Source organism: Leucoraja erinacea, chromosome 7 (assembly GCF_028641065.1).
Source record: "Leucoraja erinacea ecotype New England chromosome 7, Leri_hhj_1, whole genome shotgun sequence".
NCBI classification, from domain to species: Eukaryota; Metazoa; Chordata; class Chondrichthyes; order Rajiformes; family Rajidae; genus Leucoraja; species Leucoraja erinaceus.
In genome coordinates, this window is record NC_073383.1 from 14,628,310 (window position 1) to 14,640,575 (window position 12,266).

Sequence of the window (12,266 nt, forward strand, 5' to 3'; positions counted from 1 at the left end):
CCGGGATCATTCCCGTAAACCCCCTCTGGACCGTCTCGTATGCCAGCACATCCTTCCTCAGATATGGGACCCAAAACTATTCAGAATATTCCAAATGTGGCCTGATCATAGCCTTATAAATCTTCAGCATTACATCTCGACGTTTATATTCCAGACCTCTCAAAATAAATGCAAACTTTGCATTTGCCTTTCATCCTACTGACTCAACCTGCAAATTAACACTTTGAGAATCCTGCACCAGCATCCCCAAGCCTCTTTGCACCTCCGATTTCTGATCTCCAAAGTCTGGATGTACAAACTGCTCCAGAAGTTATTGTATAATTTACACAATAATGATGTTGAGAGTTAGCCTCACTAATATCCTTAATATAAAATGTAAGCCCATGAAATAATGAAAGTTCTAAATAAAAGCTTTATAGGCAAAGTACACCATTGTGTCTTGCTAAATGTATACTCACAGGAGGTCCAGGAAATCCACTCTGGCCAACTGGACCAGTTTCTCCTCGTTCACCCTAGAAGAAATAATATTGTATATTTAAAGTTAGCATGGAACGCACCATTAAACAGAATCACATCTAATCCAAATTTAAAGTAATACTTTGGCTATAATGTGCTTACATCACTCATCATAAATCTAGCAATATCAATTGAAAATATTATATTTAAAACCTGCTATTGACCTACACATCTGTGAATGCTGCTGTTGCTATTCCTTCCCCAGATCACTTATGTGGAAGTGAAGCTGATTGTGGAGCTAAAATTATCGCTATGTGCCGCCTACTGTATGTCCATGGTCCAATCAATAAGATGGAGCACCTACAGACCATCTCTGAACCACATATAATCCCTGTATTTATAATGACTGTAGTGAGTCCAGTAGTCAGCCTTTTAGCTTCTGCCTAGATTTCCCATTAATGAGAAAAATGTCTCTCTCCTTAATAATGAAGTTGACAATTTTTGATTAATTGCAAGTTTAAATGATAGAATATCAGGTATGCTCTACACAGGTGCAGAATCCTGCTATCTGATATTCCTTTGTATGGTACACCCAATGATTATATATAAAGTCCAAATTCAGTTTTTTTATAAATTAACGGTTCCCATTCCTATTTTGTTTTCTATTTTCTTGAAGTCAAATTAATATTTTTCCACATAAATTAATGTCAATTAAGTCAGGAATAATAATTTAATTACTTTAACAAAGCATTTTAACTGTTTAAAGTGTTAGAAGAATCCATATTAAAACGTTTGATTACTATTCTGAATGTTTCATGTTGCTATCAATGACGGCCTCCGACATTTGCTTTGGAACATACAAGACCTGTACATGGCTTCCATGATGGGAAAACATTGTTTAAATTACGATGAAATATTTCTGCCATTATAAATTATTTTTCCTTGTCTTTAGTTCAAAGAACACTCATTCTGCGAATGATATTTACTTACAGGATTGCCTCGAGATCCAGCAGGTCCAGGAGGGCCACTTGGACCAGGCCCTGACTGAAAAATCAGATAAAAATGAGAATAAATTAAAAATCACATTTAAAGTATGTTAGCAACAACAATCATGCAGCATGGAAAAGGAAAATAACTAAATGCATGTTAATTAAGTTTGATTCAAGTGGGGGCACCATCTTGGGGCACGGCTGCTAGCTAGCAGCTGTCCGTCATTTTCACTCTTTTCTTTAATTTTTAGTGAGTTTCAGTGTTTGTTTTTAGGAGGTCTAGACTTTTTTTGTGTGGGGGGGGAGGGGTAAAACTACTTTCTAGGTCCCTACCTGATTGGAGAGGCAGCTTTTCTCCGGGCTGCACCGTCGACCCGTCCTCGCGGCCTACCAGCGGGCCTGGAGCGGCGTTTTCCCGAGGGGACCACCCAGCACCTCGGCTTCGGCTGCGGCACAGCGCTGGAACGCTATCGTGGAGCGGAGCGGGTGATGCCTTGCCTGGGTCACCGCGCTGGAGCTCCGGTGAGCTGAAGACCGCCGATAAAAACATCGCGGAGCTGCGGGTCTGCGGAGCGGGCAGCTGCGCTGACCTCAACATCTGGAGCCTGGGATCTCTCGATGAGATCGCCAGTGATGGAGCGCCAACCGTTGCGGCCTTGTCGGCTTCGGAAGCCGCGGTCTCCGGTAAGGTAGCGGCCGTTCCAGGTGTCCCTAGCCACTGAGAGGACTCTCCCGACGCCGGAGCACCATCTCCTGGCGAGAACGGCCTGGAACATCGGGCCTCCGTAGAGGCAACTGTGGAGGCCTCAATTGGCCCGACTATGGGTGAACTGAGGATGGGGACTGGACATTGTGCTTTCCCTCATAATGGAAACCATTGTGGGGGGATGTTTCTATGTTAAAGATCCTTATTGTTCCGTTTCCAAGATGGCTGCCGGAAGGGAGCATGAATGCTGGCGCGATTAGCTGCCGCTGCTCTCTCTTTGAATTGTGCCTTTGAATTGTGTCTTTGAATTGTGTATTGTTGATGTCTTTAATATTTTTTTTTTTTGTCGTTATTTTTTGTTTTGTTTCATTCCGCTTACATGTTTTGTATTCTGTTTACTAAATTTTGTAAGGTGTCCTTGAGAGTCTTGAAAGGCGCCCATAAATAAAATGTATTATTATTAAGTCTGATAAATCACTGGGCACTCAGTTGATAATTCCCAGCTATTATCAGGCAACTGAATCATCCTACCACAATCAGAGAGCAGAGCTGAGAGCATTAGTATCTACCTCTTTGATGTCCCTCGGACTAACCTTGACCGGCCTTTCCTGGCTTTACCTTGCTCTAAACGTTATTATCATGTATCATATCACGTTATCATCTCATGTATAATATACACTGCAAATGGATTGATTGTAATCACGTATTGTTTTTCTGTGAACTGGTTAGCACGCAACAAAAAGTTTTTCACTGTACCTCGGTACATGTGACAATAAACTAGGAACTGAACTAAAGTGAACTGGGCATGTTTTACCAGTGAAGACTAATTGATCAGAGATATTCTTACTAAATTAGCTAGGAGTTCAAGGTTGGTAGTGGTAGTTTTGGATGTCCATTGTTAATCCTGTCTGATCAACTCTTTCCCACTGAATCCATTACAAGTCGCAGTTGATAGCTGATCCCTGACTGTTGGTATTGACTAGCAATTACATTGAAACCCCTTTATATCTGTGTGTTTACATTCACTACTTGATTCAAGCGGTTTTGTGCAATGTGCTATTAATTAGACTTAATTATGCATGTTGGTGGGAATGTAAACCGATAATAGGATAACAATAGACAATAGGACAATAACAGCATGCATCTGGAAGATTGGAAAATTAAAAGACAAATAGTATAACCTTTAACCAAGAGTGGAGATGCAGATATGAACAGGAAGGACTGAAACGGAGATTATTTTTTTGGTCCAATAATGACAAAGGGAGAAATAGTCAGGAAGGAAGTTTGGATTAAAGAGAGAAACAGGTGAAAAATAAAATAAAACATTTAAGTCTTAAAACATGGAGTCATGTAGCACAGAAACAGGACTTTCAGCCCAACTTGTCCATGCTGCCCAAGATCCCCTATCCAAGGAAATTCCATTTGTCTGCAATTGCAATTCTTATCCATGCACCTGTCCAAGTGTCTTTTAAAGGTAGACAAAAATGCTGGAGAAACTCAGCGAGTGCAGCAGCATCTATGGAGCGAAGGAAATAGGCAACGTTTCGGGAGGGTGGGGGGGGGGGGGGACTGATGGAGGGGGGGGGGGGGGGGAGGAGGAGAAGAAAGAAAAAAGGAAGAGGAGGAGCCTGTGGGCTGACGGAAAGCTGAGAAGGGTAGGATACAGCAAGGGCTACCGGAATTGGGAAAATTCAATGCTTATACCACTAGGGTGTAGGCTGCCCAAGCGGAATATGAGATGCTGTTCCTCCAATTTCCGGTGGTGCTCACTCTGGCCATGGAGGAGGCCCAGGACAGGGAGGTCGGATTCGGAATGGGAGGGGGAATTGGAATGCTGAGCCACCGGGAGATCAGGTTGGTTAATGCGGACTGAGCGGAGGTGTTCGGCGAAACGATCGCCAAGCCTCTGCTTGGTCTCACCGCTGTAGATTAGCTGACATCTAGAGCAGCGGATGCAATAGACGAGGTTGGAGGAGGTGCAGGTGAACCTCTGTCGCACCTGGAACCACTGCTTGGGTCCTCCAAGTGTCTTTTAAATCTTGTTATATTACCTGCCTCAGCTACTTAATCTGCAGCTCATTCCATATCCTCACCATACTCTGTGTAATTAACCATTCTTGTCCCTCAGGTTCCTATTAATTGCTTCCCCTCTCCCTTTAAACCTAAAGTTCTTGATTCCACTTTTCTAGGAAAAAGACACTGCATTCGCAATATCAATTTCTCTCATGATTTTCTACATCTCTTTATTATTATTCTTTCCTCAGTTTAGTTTAGTTTAGAGATACAGCGTGGAAACAGGCCCTTTGGCCCACTGGGTCCGTGCCGACCAGCGATCCCGGCACATTAACACTATCCTAAGGACAATTTTTACATTTACCAAGCCAATTAACCTACAAACCTGCACGTCTTTGGAGTGCGGGACGAAACCTAAGATCTCAGAGAAAACCCACGCAAGTCACGGGGAGAACATACAAACTCCGTACAGACAGCACCCGTAGTCGGGATCGAACCCGGATCTCCGGCGCTGCATTCGCTGTAATGCAGCAACTCTACCGCTGCGCCACTGTGACCTTCCACATGCTCTTCAAACACCTTATGAATACTCACCCAGAGATACAATTGATCCCAGCAGCCTATATTTGCCTCCTTTTTCCTAATGAGAGCCTCAATTTATTTTGTCATCCAAGGTTCCTTACCCTTCTTGCCCTTCACTCTAACAGGAGCATGCATACCTTGAACTCTCATTGTGATCCTTTAAAAACATGCCACTTTCCAGATGCCTGTTTGCCCACAAGCAACCCACTCCCATCATTTTTTGTAAGTTCCTGCTTAATACCATCCAAGCTGGCCTTGCCCCATTTTAGAACTTTAACATGTGGATCAACCCTGTGCCTATCCGTTGCTATTTTAAAGCTAATAGAATTGTGGTCACTAGGTCCAGAAAGGCTCACCCACTGACACTTTGGTTATTTGCCCTGACAATTTCCTGTGGAGATCAATCTTTGCCCTTTCTCTTGTGGGGCTGTCTACTAAGGAAACATTCCTGAATACATTTGACAAATTCCACCAGATCTAAGCCCTTAACCCTAAGGCTGTCCCAGTCTACATTGGGAAAGCTAAACTCCCCTACTAGGCCAACCTTATAAATCTTGCAGCTGTCTGCAAACTCCAGGCATGTTTGTTCCTCTGATTCCCATTGATTATTCAGGGACCTTGTGCAAACTCAATAAGATGATCATCCTCATTTTATTTCTTAGCACCACCCATATAGCCTCAATGGATGGCCCTTCAATAATATCTTCTCTGACTACTGCCTTCAGGCACTCCTTAATCAATAAAGAAAATCCCCCTCTTCTTTTATGCTCCTCCCCTCCTCTTTCATACCCAACCTCTCTCCCCTCTCTATCTTGTGTGTAGCACCTGTACCCTGGAACATTAAGCTGCCAGTTGTGTCCTTCTCTTGGCCTGGTTTCTGTAATGACTATAATATTCCAATCATTCGTACTTATCCATGCCATGAGTTCATCCACCTTACAATAAATGCAATTTTCTTAATTTTTAAAAATATTATCCAAACATAATTAATAATGTAAAGGAATGAGATCCTTATGACCCAATCCTTATGGGTCGTAATATATAATTTTTTGTTTAGTGTAGTTTAATTTAGAGATACACTGTGACTGCCCTAAATGTTCAATTTAGCAGGCTATTACCTAGAAACTTGCATTTCCATGGCAAGAGGCTGACCCCCATCAAAACCACAGGGGAGATTACATTTATGAATTTCAATACATCCACTACAAAACAAAAAATATCTATTATGCAACCATAGAAGTTCCAATGACTGTCAGAAAAATTATTTGGTTCCATGATCCGAAAACATTTGGGTCCCGACCCATAACATCCCTCATCCATGTTCTCCAGAGCTGCTTCCTGACCCGCTGAGTTACTCCAGCACCTTGTGTCCTTTTTCAGCTGTTTTGATTGAACCTCCAACTGTGATAAATGTTCTTTTACGGATAGAAATCTCTCAATTTTGCTGTGTTAGGCCTATTTGAAACCAGATCCATAGTAATGTGGTTGGCTGGTAGCTGCTCTCTGGAAAGCCGGAGGAGGCCTTTAACCTCAGGAGTATTTACGGGTGGGCAATGTGGTGGTGCTCTAACCAGTAACGCTGCTACCTTCCTGCATCAAGTTTAAAAAGCTATTAAATATGTAAATGCAGCAGCTAAATGAGAAACATGAGGGCATTAAAGCATGGGAGATTGTTTTCTCCTTGCTAATTGGACCATCAGATAGAAACCCGTGACAATTCAAAACTTAAGGGGTTATCCTTCATTGCTGAAAGTTGCCACCTGATTTTCAACTTAACAAAGCTATGCATCATTCAGCCTTCATTATCAAAACTAAATGAAAGCAAAACTTGTTTTGTGCTTGATAAATCATCAAACACTAGGAATAGTAGTTACCCTTTCTCCTGGGCTACCTGGAGGACCATGCAAACCCATGGGACCTTGTGAGCCCTGTGGGAAAAGAGGAAATAGCAATAAGTTAGAGCACAGATCATGCAAGATAAAACCCTGGACTCAGTTCAACGAAATCCCGTGTACTTACTGGAATGCCATCTTTTCCCGGTAAACCAACAGAACCTGATGAACCTGGTTCACCCTGCCAGAGAAAAACTAGACAATTAAAAACTGAACATCTATTCAAGACCCATTTGTACCAGCAAAGTATTATAATTGAAGATAGACACAAAATGCTGGAGTAACTCAATGGGACCGGCAGTATCTCTGGATAGAATGAATGGGTGACGCTTCTGGCCAAGAGAGTTACTCCAGCATTTGGTCTATCCTGCAGTTGAAACCAGCATCTGTAGTTACTTTCTACACAAGTGTTATATGTAACAGGAGCTAAAAGACCCAAAGGAAAAACTGCACTCACCTTTATACCTTTTTGGCCGGGGAAACCGTTAGTGCCTCTTTCACCTGGCATACCTTGCAATCCTGCAGGACCCATTGGGCCTATTGGACCTCCAGGCCCAGTTAAGCCCTTGCATTTAAAGAAAAAGCAGGAACAAATTTTAATAATGGCTCTCTTTACGGTTGAATGTTGCTTCTTTTAAAAACTACAAAATGACTTACCTTGGCTCCATCTAATCCACGTCCGCCTTGAGGGCCTGGCCTCCCAGCAGGCCCCATTGGACCTTGGGGTCCATGTTTACCTGCTGAACCTACATCACCCTGGGTTTGAAAGCAGGAACGTTTAAATGATAAAGTCTTTTAAAAAAAAATGTACATGCAGTCATTAATCAGGGCTATGTCGAGATCGGACGGACTTACTTTTGATCCAGGTTGTCCCGGAGCACCATGTCCACCAGGCTGGCCCTAGCACAGAGAAAGGTTGTCAATAACAATTCTTCCAATTTAACATGAAAGAGGTTTTGACTGTCTGAAGAAGTGTCCTGACACAAAACGTCACCTATCCTTGTTCTCCAGAGATGCTTCCTGACCTGCTGAGTAACTCCAGTATTCAAGAAGGAACCGCAGATGCTGGAAGATCGAAGGTACACAAAATTGCTGGAGAAACTCAGTGGGTGCAGCAGCATCTATGGAGCGAAGGAAATCAGTCTGAAGAAGGGTTTTGGCCCGAAACGTCGCCTATTTCCTTCGCTCCATAGATGCTGCTGCACCCGCTGAGTTTCTCCAGCAATTTTGTGTACCTTCGAGTAACTCCAGTACTTTGTTTCTCTTTCAGCAGTTTTGATTTAATCTCCAACTGTGATAGAAACATAGAAACATAGAAATTAGGTGCAGGAGTAGGCCATTCGGCCCTTCGAGCCTGCACCGCCATTCAATATGATCATGGCTGATCATCCAACTCAGTATCCCGTACCTGCCTTCTCTCCATACCCCCTGATCCCCTTAGCCACAAGGGCCACATCTAACTCCCTCTTAAATATAGCCAATGAACTGGCCTCAACTACCCTCTGTGGCAGAGAGTTCCAGAGATTCACCACTCTCTGTGTGAAAAAAAGTTCTTCTCATCTCGGTTTTAAAGGATTTCCCCTTTATCCTTAAGCTGTGACCCCTTGTCCTGGACTTCCCTAACATCAGGAACAATCTTCCTGCACCTAGCCTGTCCAACCCCTTAAGAATTTTGTAAGTTTCTATAAGATCCCCTCTCAATCTTCTAAATTCTAGAGAGTATAAACCAAGTCTATCCAGTTTTTCTTCATAAGACAGTCCTGACATCCCAGGAATCAGTCTGATAATAAGCAGTGCTTGAGTGTAGGGGCTGGGTACGGCCTTGGTTTTCTCTTGTTCTAACCTTGTGACCTTACGGGACATTGAGTTATCATGTATATTTATCACCTGAACAACGAGTGGCTGAGACCTCTTTCTATAAGTAGACTCACAAAGGTCATCACTAAATGCAGATTCGGACAGGGAAATATACTTGTATGCACAGAAACTTCGATCCACCTGTCAAATGATCTCTGTTCCTCTGATATTCAGGTTAATTGACATAGGCAGCACTGTATAACATTCTGAAACGTTAAGCATTTCTCTTTCCATACCCAACTTTGCCGGTTAATATTAATCATATAGTCCAGGGATTTTCTGATGCTTCAGTCCTACCAGGATCATGCAATGGAGAGACATGGGAAACCAGGACAAGTCCTACCTATATAACTCCTCTATGTCTTAGAGAGTTAGGAAACCCTTTGTCAGCTGTTTTAATTGGATTCATTCGATATTAAAACTAGTAACATGCATAATCAACTTAAGAATATTTTAAAATACATTTAGGTAATTAAATGACTCATGTATTGCTCGGCCATTTTGGTCAAGTTTGTGTTTCTGCATATTTATGACAAGCTGCTGGATGGTGCCAGTACGTCTAGGGCCCAGATCAGTGTTGCAGATAAGAAATGTATTGTCTTTGATTGTCAATATGAATGAGATTCCTGCAGAAGACCCCGAAAGAAGTGTAAAATACATGAAGTTGATTGGATTACTGCAAAAACCTTGTAAATAATGTAAATAGTGTGATTGGCCGAAGTGTTAAGCTCTGGCAGGGTTGTTTTGAATTCAAGGGTGAATGTTGCATTATTCAAGTTAGCTTCTTCCAGAAGCTTCTCCTGAAACAATGTCTGGGAGACTCTGTTATTGCTTTGGGGAACTGTCAATAATGTATTGTTGTAATTAATATGTTTGACTGCATTGAAAAGAGGCCACCCCTATGTAGTTCGGCCCCTCATGGTTCGGGGACCTATAAAAGGCAGCCAGCACGAGGTCCTTTGTTGATCTTCTGGATGAGCGTTTGGTACTGTGTGACCTTTTGGAGTGTTTCTGCTTGGACGAGGCAGAAGGGCTTAGCCAGGCAGAGACAAGGATCGAACCCGCGGTGATTTACGTATCGTATAGGGGAATTTCCTGTTCAATCTAAAAATAAAGATTAGTTTTTCCAGTGCTTGACTCAGTGCTATTCTGACTGAACTAGACAGGGGGGGGGGGAGAGGAAGCTTGGAAGAGTGTATTTACAGTAACTTTACTCAATAACCAAAGGTCTGTAGCCTCCTTTTGCTCTGTTATTTTATTTCCTTCACATGTTTAAACTACAATGTTTTATTCTTAATGTTTTAATGTTTTATGTTTTATTCTTAATTGTTATTGTATGCTGTGTTGTTACTTGCAAGCAGAGCACCAAGGCAAATTCCTTGTATGTATACATACTTGGCCCATAAACGTATTTATTCATAAACTTATTCATTCATTCAAAACCTTTCCTACTTGTGTTGGAATAAAATAAATTCATGCAACATATAGGATGATTAAATTCAAAATGTCAGTCTTATTTAATAGAGAATTTCGATTTGAAGGCCATTCCAGTTCACTGAAGTAGCAAGGGTCATCTTATCGCTAATCTATTAATCTTTGTGATATTTTCTAATTTTAGCAATTAATTACACTTGTAGCAAAAATATTTTTCTTCTGCATTTCTACATTCATGTGGTCAGAAACCAGGGGGATAAAATCTGCTAAAGACAATAAGTATCTTACCTTGTCACCAGGTTTTCCGGGTTCACCAGCATGACCTCTAGGACCAGTAGGTCCCTAATGTGCAAAAAGACAAGATTGAAAATGTAATCTACACTCTTGTGTTAAATGACTGATGAACAAATGCTGCTATGAAAGCAGTTTCATTATTTTTTTATTTTTAGATTCATTTTCGTTTAATTTAATCTGGAGTTACAACATAGAAACAGGCCCTTTGGCCCACTGAGTCCATGCCAACCAGCATTCACCTCTACACTAAGGTTAATTTACGGAAGCTAATTAACTAACAAACCTGCTCATCTTTGGAATGTGGGAGGAAACCGGTGCACCCAGCCAAAACCCACATGATCACAGGGAGAACATACAAACTCCGTACAGACAGTACCCATAGTTAGGGTTGAACCCGGGTTTCTGGCACTGTAAGGAAGCAATGCTACCGCTGCACCCCTGTACCGAAGTTTAAAACAACTGAAACTTAATATTTTTGTAATAGGAAGGCTATCTCTGATGCTAATTGCTGACCAAGCCTCTCAGATCACCATCTGATGAACCTGAATCCAGCTTTGAGCTTTGCCATCCCCTCTGGCTCATGGTTGCCAACCCTGCATTTTATCCAATATTGATGTTCACTCACATTCTGCGATTATTGCAGATTACAGATTTTTAAATCAAAAACTCAATAACACATTTGTAATTTGGAACACTAACAATTTGTATATTTTAAAATGTGGTTCTTATTTTGAAAGAGAAGACACTAAATTCCAATTTATCTATCTATCTATCTATCTATCTATCTATCTATCTATCTATCTATCTATCTATCTATCTATCTATCTATCTATCTATCTATCTATCTATCTATCTTTATTATTTTATTATTATATCACTAAAACTCAGTGTTTGTTTGTTTGTATGTGAGTGTATTCTGGAAACATTTTTGTCCGACCTTACACACCATTGTCCTGGGATGTGCATTAGCCAAGTTTGTATAGATTCATGTTATATTTTACAAGTTATTGACATTTTAAACTTTACAAAAAACACTTTTCCACTTACCCTGCCCGTCAGCCACGTTAAACGTCACAATGGCATCCCGAAATTCATTTACATAAAAAAATCGTGATTTTCATTGACATTGATTTTATTCTAAAAAAATCTTGATTTCAATCAAATTCTTCCATTTTCATTAACAGCTAACATTGTGTTTAAGTTATTTTAAAGAAAAGACGTGATTTTCATTGTGTGACAGGGGGATAGAGGGAGAGGAGAGAGATATGGAGGGGAAAGTGGGGGGGGGGGGGTGAGGAAGGAGAGTGGGGGAGGAGGAGGGATTGAAGAAGAGGAAGGGGTAGGGAGGGGGAAGTGGGGGAGGTGAGGAGGGCGAGTGGGGTAGGGAGGGGGGAGGAGTAGAGGGAGAGAAGGGCAGTGGGTGAGGTGAGGAGAGTGGGGGGGATAGGAGGGAGGTGAGGAGGAGGGGGGATAGAGATAGGTGGGGGTAGGGAGGGGAGAGGGTTTATGGAGGGAGGGAGTGTGAGGGTAGTGGAAAGGAGAGGGGGGGAGGTGAGGGAGGGAATGGGTGAAGGGAGGAGGAGAGGGGAAAGAAGAGGGAGGGTGAAGAAGGGGAGGGAGTGCTGGGAATGAGGGGGGATGGACAGGGGTAGGAAGATGGATGGAAAGGTAATGGAGGAGTGGAAGGGAAAGAGGGAAGATGGAGGAGGGGATGGATGAGGGAGGAGGGGAGGAAGGATAGGAGGGTTGGTGGAGGGCGGGGAGAGGGAGGATAATGGCTGAGGGGAATAGAGGACTGAAGAGGGAGAGTGAGATATATTCACACTGATCTTATATTTTACAAGTTATTGCCATTTTGACCTTCAAAAAACATTGCAGTCGCGCTCCCACTTGCCTGCTGCGCCTGCGCAGTTGGGGAAGGGTTGCCATGACTCACGTCACAATGGGGATCTCTGGCATCACAATGGGAACCCGTCAGCCACGCCTGCGCAGTTGGGGGCTATGGGTCAGTGGTGGAATATTGCGTTGGGGGATGGGCCCAAC

At 42.4% G+C, this 12,266-nt stretch overlaps 1 protein-coding gene across 1 annotated transcript in view; it reads right to left on the reverse strand.

The window, feature by feature from the left end:
* The window catches only part of col5a2b (collagen, type V, alpha 2b), a 121,779-nt gene that overhangs the window by 37,027 nt on the left and 72,486 nt on the right, over positions 1 to 12,266 (reverse strand). Inside the window, exons 29-36 of the mRNA XM_055637630.1 lie at positions 10,218 to 10,271; positions 7,494 to 7,538; positions 7,296 to 7,394; positions 7,096 to 7,203; positions 6,766 to 6,819; positions 6,621 to 6,674; positions 1,447 to 1,500; positions 459 to 512 (exon numbers count right to left, since the gene is read on the reverse strand). Coding sequence (XP_055493605.1) covers positions 459 to 512; positions 1,447 to 1,500; positions 6,621 to 6,674; positions 6,766 to 6,819; positions 7,096 to 7,203; positions 7,296 to 7,394; positions 7,494 to 7,538; positions 10,218 to 10,271 — 522 coding nt within the window. The remainder of the gene's footprint in view (positions 1 to 458; positions 513 to 1,446; positions 1,501 to 6,620; positions 6,675 to 6,765; positions 6,820 to 7,095; positions 7,204 to 7,295; positions 7,395 to 7,493; positions 7,539 to 10,217; positions 10,272 to 12,266) is intronic.